The following is a 13838-nucleotide window of genomic DNA, read 5'->3' as shown; positions in this document are numbered from 1 at the left end:
CCCACAAATAAATCAATTCATAAGGCGGACTTATAAAGCTGGAATTTGGTGTAATTAAACATAAGAACAAAACTGAGAGGCTCTGGAATAGTTGAAGTGGTTATAGTACACAATATGAACTAACATTTGTGGACAGCTGACCATTAACACCCATCATGTGGCCAAGAAAATGCAAAGTAGGAGGAATGGAACTAAATAAATACTGAATAAAATCACAATTTAGTAAAGTTGCAAGAGTACATAAAAACAATATTATACAATACATCAGGGATATGCAATTAGCGGACCTCTAGCTGTTGCACAACTACAAGTCCCATCATGACTCTGCCTCTGGGTGTCATGCTTGTGGCTGTCAGAGTCTTGCTATGCCTCATGGGACTTGTAGTTCTACAACAGCTGGAGGTCCGCTAATTGCATATCCCTGCAATACATAAACAGCTTTATGGTCATTCAAGACATGTTATTGTAGCTCTTATAGTTGTTCACACATCCTAATCCTACATGTTTTGCCGTATGGCTTCCTCAGGGACAAAGATGGTTTTGTGGCTGTTCATGTATTGTATAATATTGTTTTTTTGTACCGATGTAACATTAATAAATTGTGATTTTATGCAATTTGGTATGTCCTTGTACTAATTGCACCTATAAAGTCCCATCACTCCTACTTTGTATTTTCTATACCTTTACGGGGACGTTGGTGCTGTAACATAATATTTTTAAATTCTGGAGTTGACCACTTAACTACAATGTGGACAAATGTATGTGATTAATTATGCACTACCGACCTTGTGGTAACAGTTTGGGGAAGATCCTTTTGTACATAGGCAGCTCCAAAATACATGGTTTGATGAGTTTGGTTTGAAGGAAATTAAGTGTCCTACACAGAGTCCTGACCTCAACCCTATTGAACACCATTGGGATGAATTGGAATGCTGATAGCAAACCAGGTCTTCTTCTCCAACATCAGTGCCTGACCTTAAAAATGCTCTTTTGACTCAACGGGACCAATTCCCACAGACACACTCCAATAGAGTGTAGTGATATAAATTGTATAGTAGTAGTAGTATATTAGTATCGTGGGTATGATAATTAATTAGTAAGTACTCTTCCGCAGCAACCCAATTCTTCCAGAGAGATGCACTTTATTGACTTCCAACACAGAACAAAGTCCACAGATGACAAAAAAATCCGACAGAGTAGATGTAATTCAGAGTCCCATTTTCCTAGGTCTGTGCCTTAGTCATACACAGACAGACGATATGACTAAATGCCAGCTTGAATGTCCTCTCTGAAATACTAGTCCACTAGGAGGGAGTTTCTGCTAGGTCAACCCAAAATACTCTTTGATCTTATTGTTACCCCCTCAAGTCTAATTACCATCAATAAATACTTCTGCTATGGTCCTTTAAACAATGTACCCTTTGAAATGTTCAATTAGGTTTCCAGACCATACCCCACCTCACACACCTAGGTAGAATTGCATAAGATCAACACATCAAAGAGTCTTCAGCTGTCCCCTTGATATGTTAAAATTCAGTTGACTTGGACAAATCAACCATTGTCAATTGAATTCTGGCCTGGTCAATATTGACTGTATGTGTACATACATATAATAATATAATGTCCCACATAAATCGGTGAACATATTACAACATATACAACATAGAGTAGAGGGTGTTATAGCTGAAAAGGGATGCCCATGGATTTGGAATGGGATGTCCAACAGGCTCATATAGGCCTGATGGTCAGATGTTGGCCATATAGGGTTCATTCCAAATGAAACCTGTTAGGAGAGAGACCTGCCATTGCTTACTTGTTTGAAAGGTCTAAGCTCCTGTCCAGTACTGATTACTTAACCACTTCTTGAGTAAATGAACCAGAACAAGCAGGTGTATATTGGGGGCTGCTTTGGGGTTTGTGTAGACCCCATATCTAGCAATGCTAATATCAAGATGACCAAATTGGAGCCTGCACATTTAAAGACCAGTCACATAGTTCTTTCCTGACAGGTTCTAATTATCTAAAAATGGTGCCTTACATTGTATGTATTTGCTGGAAAGGATTGCCAATGTGAATGAGACCCCCTCTTCCTTTAAACTCTAAACTTTGCCAGCCTCACACACAATAGTAAATACTAACCCCCCCCCCCCCCCCAGCAATTTCAGCTAGCTCCCCCTTTACATTATCACCCAACACTGCACAAACTACACTTCCCCTCTCATTTCTACTGCTGCCCCCCCCCCCACCACCACCACCACCATCATGCCCATACCTCCCTTCTCACCCAACCTGTGCACTCTTCTTCCTACACTCACACCATGCCAGGTGTCCTATTTCCAATCCTCCTCTCCATTCGTGCCAAACTGTGCCCTCAGTTCTCCAGCCTGTTCTAGAATAGGTACCCTTTTCCTAGTTACAATAATAACATTGTCTTTATCTTATACTAGTGGTATTTTGCCTGTTTCCAATGCTTTATATTTTATTTAATGTTTTACAGAGAAAAATTGATCATCTGGTGTGGAGCACGTCTTAAGCCTGCCGGTCAGGATGTGGCCAGCTCAGATCTCTGCCTTGGCTGTATCCCTTGTCCTGTTCATTGTAATCAATATAACTCCTGTGAATGGTAAGCTCCATCATCTTTATTTATTGTCATACTTTTTTATGTAAGATATTTAGGGGGCTGTGTGTTTCTTTGGCAGTTTTAAGCTGGCCATAGACTGGTAGATTTTGTACATTTGTAAAAAATTTCTCAGCACATTCGATGACTTGACAGATGTCGTTCCAAAACTTCATTTGCTTTTTAACTTTTGACTTTGGAACAAGTGGACTTTCCTGAACGTGAGCCACATTCACTGTTTAGAAATGCATTCATTTTTTCAGAAAAAAATTCTATCCCGCTTCTTTGAATTTACTTCATGCAACGGCCACAAAAAATGATAGGATCGAACAAATGTTCTTAAAATGATACATTTTAAAAATTCTAACGGTTTATGGCCAGCTTTAAGCTAAAGGGGAGGGGGTGGGGGTGATTGCATAGCTTGTAATAACTCCAGTACATTAATTTTAGAATAGTGCAAGGGGTGGATTTACTAAATGCAAATAGACAGTGCTCTCTGTAAGGGAATTTTCTCCAGGGTTTAGTACATGAGGTGAAGCTTCAACTTTGCAAAGTCTACCCAATCACATGTAAGGAAAATTTAAAAAAAGCATTTTTGCTTTCACATAATTGGATGATGGAAGTCAGCAGAGCTCCGCCTCATTTACTAAGCTCTGGAGCAAATGCACTTGCAGACTGCAACTGTACTTGCAAAGTGCACAGTCTATTTGTCGTTAGTAAATCAACCCTTATGAGTACCTAAAAGCCTGTCTTCTTGTAATCTCCTGCATGCCTGGGGTGGAATTGAGAGAAGAGCCAATCTATGACATTCCATGACGCTGTCACTCTAACATGAGTGCACAGGGAAATATTTTTATTTTATTATAGACATTTATATAGCACCAACAATTTTTGCAGTGTTTTACATATTGTATGTGCACATGAGTCCCTACCTCATATGCATAGGTGTGCGCAGACTGTTGCATTAGGGTGTGCACCCTCAAGCTCAAAAACCATATGTGTGTGTCTACATTTATATGGCCCTGGCACTTTGATCTCCCTGCCGGCACAGTCTGCCATAGCCGGTAAGAGGGAGATCCTACCTATCTTCCTGCTGGCACACAGAGCAATAATGCTAATGCACTTGCGTGATTAGGGTGTGCCCAGGCACATCCGGCACACCTGTGCTCATATGCATATATGGACAGGAGCCAATTAATGCTGCACCAGGGTCCACTCTTATCTCATCTCACACACACACTGCCCTCAGGTACCAGCCCAGTACATAAGCCTGTATATGTAATGGAGGAAGAAAAGTCCGGCACTCTGAAACTACATTCAATTTTATTTTATCAACAAACAACATAAAAAAAAAGACCACAGTGGAGGACAGAAGGTTGACACGATTCGTGCCTCTCCTATCACTTAGTAGCAGGTTGACGCATTTCACGCTTCTCCTAGCACTTAACTGCTAACCTACCAAGATGTCTTCTTACTGTGGGAGGAAACACACGCAAGAACAGGGAGAGCATGCAAACTCCATGCAGGTAGAGTCCTGGTTGGGATTAAAACCGAGGACCCTAGTACGACAAAGCTAACCACAGTGCTAACCACTAAGCCACTGTGTGACATGACCATTGTGCTGCTATTTTCATTGAGAGGGTGACCAGGCTTTATTATTTAGGTGTAACAGAGATCATGACCTCCTTAGGTGTGGCAGAGGCCTGCGAATCACAAGGGTGGCTGAACAGAATCATATATATCCCGTGGCAGGTATAGCAGCCCACATATTCTGTATGCATTTCAGCAATGCTCCTAGCTGCTTGGCTGGAGTTCTAAATCAGAGAAAAGCAATGGGGGGTTATTTACAAAAGGCAAATCCACTTTGCACTACAAGTGCAAAATGCACTTGAAATTGCGCTGAAAGTGCACTTGGAAGTGCAGTCGCTGTAAATCTGAGAGGGACATGCAAGGAAAATAAAAAACAGCATTTTAGCTTGTACATGATTGGATGATAAAATCAGCAGAGCTTCCCTTCATTTCAGATCTTCCCCTCAGATTTACAGCCACTGCACTTCCAAGTGCGCTTTCAGTGCAATTTCAAGTGCACGTTGCACTTGTAGTTTGCACTTGTAGTGTGAAGTGGATTTGCCTTTCGTAAATAACACCCATTGTCTTGGCTTCTAGTCATTGCATAGATGTGAACATAGAGCATCATTTAATGTGTGTCCTCTTGGCTGTGCAGAGTATTATGCGGGTTGTCATGATAAGTAAATGGTTCTTTACATAGATCTTTTCGGATCAATAGTTTCCTGCGTGGCTTGAAATCGATGACATGTTACATAAGAATGTTCCCAGCCAAGATTATGTAAGGATATTGGATTAAACGTGGGGGGGGGGGGTTATACATGACATGGAGCTAAACTGTACGGGTTAAAGGCTTGGCCGTCTCTGTGCTATTAGCAGATCTAAAAACTCTCTGGGTGACTGACTCAGAACAATGATTTCTATATAACAGGTTTGAAACGTCCTGGCTCAATAGCATTTGTTTGATGGAGAACAATTATCACTATTAAACAAATGCCATTGTGTGACACAGCACTAATCCAGCACACTTGCTGTATTTGCAATGTGTCTGGGAAATGCACTGCTGTACATTGAGTCACAAATAATGCAAACCTATGATTTGCTCATGCAGAGTAAAGAAAAAAGGTTGGCGTTAAGGCTGAACTCCAGCTAGGTGGAATGGAAGCCTATTAAAGTTACATACTTACCTTGTGCAAAAAGTCTGTCCTCATGTTATTTCTTGTCCCCCAAACATGCCCTGTTCTTGTCTCAACTGCCACTTCATGCATTGACATACCTCCATAGATCTCAATTTTTCTGGAGAGTACGCCAACTTGACGATTCAGCAGCATCCACTGACATCTTAAAGTGGAGCTCCACCCAAAAGTGGAAGCTCTGCTTGTTTGTACCCTCCCCCCCTCCACTGCCACATTTGGCACTTTTTGGAGGGGAGGGGGGAGCGGGTACCTGTCAAAACCAGGTACCCACTCCCACTTCCGCGTAAGTTCGCCGCACATCAATGCAGCGATCTACAACATTTTCATTCTCTCCTCCTTCCTCCCTGCTGCCTTCTGGGAGACACACAGGTCCCAGAAGACAGTGGGTCCATTTAGAAAGCGGAACGCAACTCGGGCATGCGCAGTAGGAAATGAGCTGTGAAGCCACAAGGCTTCACTTCCTGTTTCCCTTAGTAAGGATGCCAGCGCCTGCACCCGAAGCCGATTGACGAATCAGCTAGGGGTGCCGATATCGCACAGGACAGTTAAGTGTCCTTATATTAAAAGTCAGCAGCTACAGTATTTGTAGCTGCTGACTTTTATTTATTTTTTTTAATACAGGTTGGAACTCCACTTTAACTCTCAAATAAGACACAGAAATTGAATTCAACACAGTTTTACATTACAGATACAGATGTCTTTTCAGCCTTTTAAAGTGTAAGAAGAAAAGTGTCTCATCCCTGCAATGACTAATGCTGATTGAGGAAATACATACAATACGCAAGATGTAGTGGCGCTAAACTAATGGTAGAGCAGTGTTAATTTCAGTGTCAAATTTCGACTTAGTTTTAGTCTTAGTCTTTTGACAAAAAATGCCATTTTACTTTTAGTCATATTTAATGGATTAAAATCTGCAGTACAGTTTAGTCATCTAAAATCTAATGGGTTTAGTTAAATTGTAATGCATTATTTTTTTAAGCATTTCTCTAGAATTTCCAAACTCATTATATACTCCTAAGGTTAAAAAAATCTAATATGATGTTATTATTTACAGTATTAAGGTTTGAGCAAACTATACAGACACTCTGGACGGTGGCCTGAGGAGGCCTGTAATGCACAGTGCTCTGGATGGTGGTCTGAGGGGAGGCCTGTGATGCACACAGTGCTCTGGACGGTCCGAGGAGGCCGGTAATGTACACAGTGCTCTGGGCAGTCTAAGGAAGCCTGTAATGCACAGTGCTCTGGTCCTCAGGATGGTTAGGACTGTTGGGACTCGGGAGGCCTGTAATGCACAGTGCTCTGGACGGTCATCTGAGTCTGAGGCCTGTAATGCACACAGTGCTCTGGAAGGTCTGAGGAGGCCGATAATGCTACACAGTGCTCTGGAAGTCTGAGGAGGCCTGTAATGCACAGTGCTCTGGACAGTGGTCTGAAGAGGCCGGTAATGCACAGTGTTCTGGATGGTGGTCTGGATGAGGCTTGTAATGCACAGTGCTCTGGAGTCTGGGTGAGGCCTGTAATGCACAGTGCTCTGGATGGTGGTCTGAGGGGAGGCCTGTAATGCACACAGTGCTCTGGACGGTCTGAGAAGGCCTGTAATGCCCAAAGTGCTCTGGACGGTCTGAGGAGGTCGGTAATGCTACACAGTGCTCTGAGCAATCTAAGGAGGCCTGTAATGCACAGTGCTCTGGCCCTCAGGATGGTCAGGACTGTCGGGACTCGGGAGACCTTTAATGCACAGTGCTCTGGACGGTCATCTGGTTCTGAGGCTTGTAATATACAGTGCTCTGAACGATCTGAGGAGGCCTGTAATGTACAAAGCTCTGGGCGGTCATGAGTCTGAACTCTCGGGAGGCCTCTAATGCACACACTACTCTGGACGGTCATTTGTGGAGGAGGCCTGTAATACAAAGTGCCCTGGACGGTCATCTGAGGAGGCCTGTAATGCTGCACAGTGTTAAACACGCCACACCACTAAGCACGCTATGGTCAGTCTAGACATGTGCACACTGAAATATTTTGTTTCGGAATTTCGTTTTCGTCCGAAAAATACATTTATTTAGTTAGTCACGAAATTCGTTTTTATTTATTTCGTTTTTCGTTAAAAATTGCATTCGTTCCGAAAATCCAAATTAAGGTCGAATCTGTCATTGAAGGCTTATGGTGTCTGTCGAATGTTCAAAGAAGATTCGACGGAGCAGCTACACTGTACGACGCTGTATAGTTTACCTGCTCCGTCGAATCTTCTTAGAACTTTCAACAGACACCATAAGCCAAAGTACGTGTGTACTTAGTTCTAGCTATTTTACTGCTCCTCTTCTTTGGTTACAATCAGCCAATAACACTCATCATCATCATTATTTTTATTCATCTTTTCTCCCCTACGTCAAATCTTTTCTCCACTACGTCGAATCTTTTCTCCCCTACGTCGAATCTTTTCTCTCTATGTCAAATCTTTTCTCTCTATGTAGAATAATCTTGGACTAATAGAGTTAAGGTTAGGCACATTCGACCACAGGTTTGATGGACACAGATTGTTATTGTCATCACGATGTCGAATCTCCTATCTATATCGAACTGTTGTAGCCACGAAAACGAAAATGAAGCATTTGTTTATGTCGGATCTTTCGTTTTTCGGATCCTGCACTTTCGTTAAAACGATAACGAAAATACCTGAAATTCTGACGAAAATGCATTCGGACGAAAACGAATGCACATGTCTAATGGTCACTTGCTGGGAGGGAAAGCACTCAGGGGCTGTACAGGCAGGCTCCAATGAAACCGGAAGTTCACGTGGGTAAATGTCCCTCCCTCACATTTTCGTTCCATTTTTGTTTGTTGTTATAAATGAAATTGATTTTCGTCATAGTATTAGTCAATTGACGAAAATGTGTGGTCATTTTGGTTTTCGTCACTGGAAACATGCCGCTGCCGAAAATTAACACTGCGGTAGAGGTTATTATATATCAGAACATTAATAATATAACAAAACAATATACAACAGAAAACCACATCATAGGTGGGACACAACATGTCCCTTATTTTAGTGCATCTTCTGGATTGTGTGACCGGGCACCACTGTTTTCTCCCTGTCCCATTGAATCATGGAAAATCTAGTAACAATTTCTTCTGTCAGTTGCATAGATCCTCCCCACATTTTTCCGATGACATCACAAGAAATAAAATTGGGAATGAAACAAAAAGTAAGGCATTAGTTGTAAACGTTTTACAGACTTTTTATTCATCATGGGGTGATGGGGCCAGGATTCCAAAGCAGGCAGGGTCCTAGATTTCAGATGCCCATACCCCCAGCAGCACATACTCATCGTCCCTTTGCTCCCCCATTCAGCCAACAGGAGATGAAACTGCCTAGTATCCAACAGGCACAACATGGAGCTTTTGCATTGCTGTCATTCTTTGCTGCTGAGTATGTGCAGCTGTGCGACTGGGAATTAAAGTGAACCTGTTGCTGTGCGCTGCAAGAAAATCCCTGAATTAAACTGTGATCAAACGAAAGCTTCAGCAGAATGGCATTTGGTGTACAAATTGGTGGATTCCAGCATTGGGTGCAGAAAAGCATAGAGGTGGATTTACCGAAACTGGAGAATGCAAAATCTGGTGCAGCTCTGCAATGAAACCATTCAGCTTCCAGGTTTTATTGTCAAAACTTAATTGAAAAAAGGTGAAGTTAGAAGCCGATTGGTTACTATGTAGAGTTGCACTAGATTTTGCAATCTCCGGTTTTAGTGAATCTCCCCCATAGTGTTCAGTGCAGGAGGGACATGTATGCAAAATAATATACTGCATCTTACCAGTCCTTAGATATGGTAGATGCATTTGTTTTTTTTCCAGGCTTGTTTTCCTTTATTTTCACCTGGTGATCTTACCAGTAAGACACCTCCTGTTCTAGGATGACAACGCTCTCCATATTATATCAAGACAACAGAAATGGGACAGGACTACAGATACCTTTCTCTCGCTTCTTCTCCATAACATGGAGGGGTGGGAATTATGTAGTCCTCAAAAAAGTTTGGGAAAATAGGAATTAACATTCAGCGCAGGCAGATGGCGAAGGCTGATATCAGCTACAAAATATTTTACAGCGCACACATACAAGAATGACATTTCCTGCAGGGCTAGTTAAAAACACCTGAACACCTGAACATATTCAAAAAATACGGGGGTTTGGTCACACTATATGGTCATATAGTGCTAAGCCCACTTACTGCGACAAAGTACCCCGAATTAGTGGGTCCTACTCTAGTAATAGAATGGAAGATCCTCTGTCTCAACCATGGGAGCTGAACTCCTCTATGTGGGAGAACTGAAAGGGATACATCCTAATCACTGGTGGCCACTAAATAGGAGGTAATGAGGAGGGGGAGGGGTGCTCCAGCCCAAAAACCTGGTCAGTGCCTATTACAACATACAAGTACATATTTGGGGGGCACACCATACAATGCATTTAAATTCAAGATGGTGCTGCTGTAAGACCTATAAACAGTACAAAATATTTTACAGCGCACACATACAAGAATGACATTTCCTGCAAGGCTAGTTAAAAACACCTGAACATATTCAAAAAATACGGGGGTTTGGTCACACTATATGGTCATATAGTGCTAAGCCCACTTACTGCGACAAAGTACCCCGATATCAGTGGCTGATATCAGCTGACACAATTTCTGGGAAGATCAACTGGTTATTTTGCACTTATCAAACAGATATAAGAAAACAGTTTCATTGTGAACCTATATGAGGCTTCGACTCTCCGCTTAGGCTTCTGTGGCTATATCCAGTGTATCCTACTGTGGGTGCAGGCTGGGTGAAGAGTCCGTCCTAACTGTACCACCCTGAGCAGAAGAAGTATCCCAAATAACATACACCATGCAAGGACCGCCGTCCTGCAAGTGATGATAGCCTCAGTACAGCTCCATCTAAACCATGCCCCCAATGCGTTTCATCCCACCCATGGAGGTCCTCCATGACTAAGCCCTGTGGACTGGGGGTTGGGGGGCGTGGCTTAGAGTTGGTCTGAGGTTCTTATCGATAGCAGGACAGACAGGGCTTGAGTGGCGTGCAGCGTTTGGGATACTTTCCCTTCAAAACATTTTCAACTGTATAGAAATTTGAAATTTTTTAATAAAAACTTTGTGAGTGAAAAAACGACCAAGAGGGACCAAACAAGAAATGTTCATTGTTGGGTTTTACTTACAATTTAAGGAAACCAATACGGAGAGAAATGTAAAGGCTTTCATGGGGTTGCTCAAGCATTAGGCCTCATACACACAGGTGCCTGAGGCCACTGTTGTAAAATTCAGGCATTTTTCCCCACTTGGCAGCCACAGGTGCCGAGTACAGCTGCCTGTGGAAATCAATGACTGTACACAGATGTTCACTGGTACTTGCATAAACATGCCCATGCAAACAGCCGTATGAGCCTGGATGCAGATGGGTGTACATCCTCGGGTACTTGGATGCTTTCCCCAGAGTCAGGCAGATATTTCCTTAGTAGACTCCAAGACCAGATCCTAGGTGAAAGTCCCCTTCTTTAGCGTTAAAGTCTCTCAGCAAATAGGCGCCAGCAGCTCTAGCACAGCTGGGACCTCAATAAGCTCCTGATAAAGGTGCTGGGCCGCCTAGGAGGGAAGCAGCCCTACAGGCTGGGAACTTCTCCTGGATGAGACAAGGCTGCCTAAGGCCCCAGACAGATTTTATGCACTCCACAGCCACCTACTGAGTAGAGCTGCATGGTTAATCGTTAAAAAAAATTGCAATCTCGATTCAACCCCCCCTCACAATCTTAATCCGGCATTTCAATGATTCATGTAACAAGTGCAGAGCCGTTCTTTGCTCACAACTGTCTAAAAAAGAAAAAAAAGGCAACCTGCAAAGTTTATCACAACATTGCTCAGCGCTGAGAGATGAAAAGATTTGGTTCTTTTAGATCAACAAGGATTAACTTCGGTCTGCAAATGAGCGCAATTTAACAACTTAAAGACTTAAGCCCTGTACACACGATCGGATTTTCCGACAGGAAATGTTGGGTGTCAGGCTGTTGGCGGAGAATCCGACCGTGTGTACGCTCCATCGGACAATTGTTGTCGGACTTTCTCTGATGGCTAGCATGTCTTCAAATTTTCCACCAACAAATGTGTGTTGTCGGATTTTCCGATCGTGTGTACACAAGTCCGTCAGACAAAAGTCCAAAGTACAAACATGCATGCTCGGAAGCAGAAGCGTTCAGTCCTGTAAACTAGCGTTCGTAATGGAAATTAACATTTGTGACGTGGCAAATTATGAAATCTCGAAATGCAGCGCACTTTAATGGGATAATAATGAAGCTGCTGCTTTGCTGGTGATACTGATGGAGTTATTGCAAACAAATTTTCAAAGGCTTTTTTTTTCCAGTGATATCAAGAATAATATTATTATGTTTTGTTTTTTTTGTTTTTGTTTTATTTGTGCAAGTTACAACACCATTATCCTGTAGTTTTTAAGATCAAAGATACAACTATGTTGGTGTCCCTTGTCAATTTTACATTGTATTTTTTTAAAATGTAACTGCCTGCTCCCAAACTGTCATTTGAAGTAAAACACATAACCAAGTATTATTCTCCACAATTTGTTTATTGTGCATTAAAAAAGGAAACAAATACAATTAGACATGCTATCTGCCAATAGAACTTAACCAAAAAGTGCATTCTATGCATCCAAAAATATAGAAAATATACCACATCAAATCATTATTCAACCAAAAAAATAATGTCAAAGCAATAATTCCAAGACCAATAATAAATAACACGTTATCTCCTCCGATTCCACAACATGGCTGGTTGACAAACAGCCGTTCAGAAACAAACTGAAAAGCGCAAACTGAAAAGCGCTAAATGAATCAACACTCACCAAACTTCTACTAACATGAAATTAGCAGAAGGAGCCCAAAGGGTGGCGCTAAATAGCTGAAAAACCACGTAGTACGTCTGGTACCTCACTACGTTCGTAATTGTTGGCCAACATTTGTGTGATCATGTGTATGCAAGACAAGTTTGAGCCAACACACTTCAGACAAAATTCCACAGTTTTGTTGTTGGAAAGTCCGATCGTGTGTACGCGGCTTAAGCCTTTTTCTGACACTTGTTGCTTACAAGTTAAAATCAGTATTTTGTGCTAGAAAATTACTTAGAACCCCCAAACATTATATATACTTTTTAGCAAAGACCCTAGAGAATAAAATCGTGGCCATTGCAATATGTTATGTCACACTGTATTTGCTCAGCGGTCTTTCAAAAGCAATTTTTAGGGAAAGAATACACTTAAATGAATTAAAAAAAAGCTAAACAGTAAAGTTAGCCCAATTTTTTTGTATAATGTGAAAGATGATGTTATGCCAAGAATTGTGATCTCTATTCTAAGCAAAAAAATTGTGATTCTCATTTTATCCAGAATTGTGCAACTCTACTGCTGAGTATCCTCCCCCAGGCATTTGCTGGAACCATAAATATATAAAATTCAATCCGCGCAAATAAACCCTATACAAGCATAGAGCAGCTGAACACTCAAGGTCAAAATATCAAATCCCAGCATAGAAACATGAAATGTAATAGTGCAGCGCTAGACAAACAACTAAATAAATATCACAAATATTCAGACTGCCTGTTTGACTCTCCCGATCATAATTTTAGCAGTACTTTTTCTGCTCCACCAGTGAGAACGTTGGGTTGGACCTTTGGGAGTTCATTGTATTGAGAAAGCAGATTTCATTTCTTCTCCATGCTTTCATTATTCAAGTACTTTTCCCATTGGTCCACAGCACAGTCTCCCCCAGGACAACCACAAGTGATCGGCTGCCGGTCGTATGACAAGGAAACGGTCACCTGCTGGTGGGAGCCGGGTTCGGATGGAGGACTGTCGACAAACTACACAGTCCTGTACTGGACAGAAAGGTAAGACCCATCTGATTCCAACAGATCTCCTTCTTTGCCCTGATGCTCTGATGTAACTTGTCTTTGCCATTAAATAGCATCCATAATTCATGCAGACCTATTTATTAAAGTATAACTAAAGGCAAAACTTTCTTTTTAGCTTTGGATAGAGCGGAGAGGGATTGGAACACCTGTCAGTTTTTATTTCTGTATGTGCCCCTGTTAGGGAGATTCACCCTCTCTGTATTGGTGACCATTATCACCAAGCTTGAAAGTGACAGAAATTCCCAAACTTTGGGTTGTCACTAGATCAGGAATAGAGGAGAAATCTTCCAATGGGGACACTAGTTCTGGTGACAGCCAGTTATTCCTCTACTTTGGAGGGATTCCCTCTCACATGTCTTAGCTATGTCACAGGAAGTGAAGGGAAATCTCCCCAATGGGACACAGATGGCAAACATAAAACTGACAGGGGCTATAACCCTCCCTTACTCTATCCAACATGCAAAAAAAATTGCCTCTAGTTCTACAAGT

At 41.9% G+C, this 13838-nt stretch overlaps 1 protein-coding gene across 1 annotated transcript in view; it reads left to right on the top strand.

Annotated features, from left to right (window-relative positions):
• PRLR (prolactin receptor) overlaps positions 1-13838 on the top strand; it is a 98165-nt gene that overhangs the window by 52775 nt on the left and 31552 nt on the right. The window contains exons 2-3 of the mRNA XM_073621061.1: positions 2498-2623; positions 13193-13325. Coding sequence (XP_073477162.1) covers positions 2548-2623; positions 13193-13325 — 209 coding nt within the window. The 5' untranslated portion in view covers positions 2498-2547. The remainder of the gene's footprint in view (positions 1-2497; positions 2624-13192; positions 13326-13838) is intronic.

This window comes from Aquarana catesbeiana, linkage group LG01, assembly GCF_042186555.1.
Source record: "Aquarana catesbeiana isolate 2022-GZ linkage group LG01, ASM4218655v1, whole genome shotgun sequence".
Lineage (NCBI taxonomy): Eukaryota > Metazoa > Chordata > Amphibia > Anura > Ranidae > Aquarana > Aquarana catesbeiana.
This window is presented reverse-complemented; position numbering and strand designations above follow the sequence as displayed.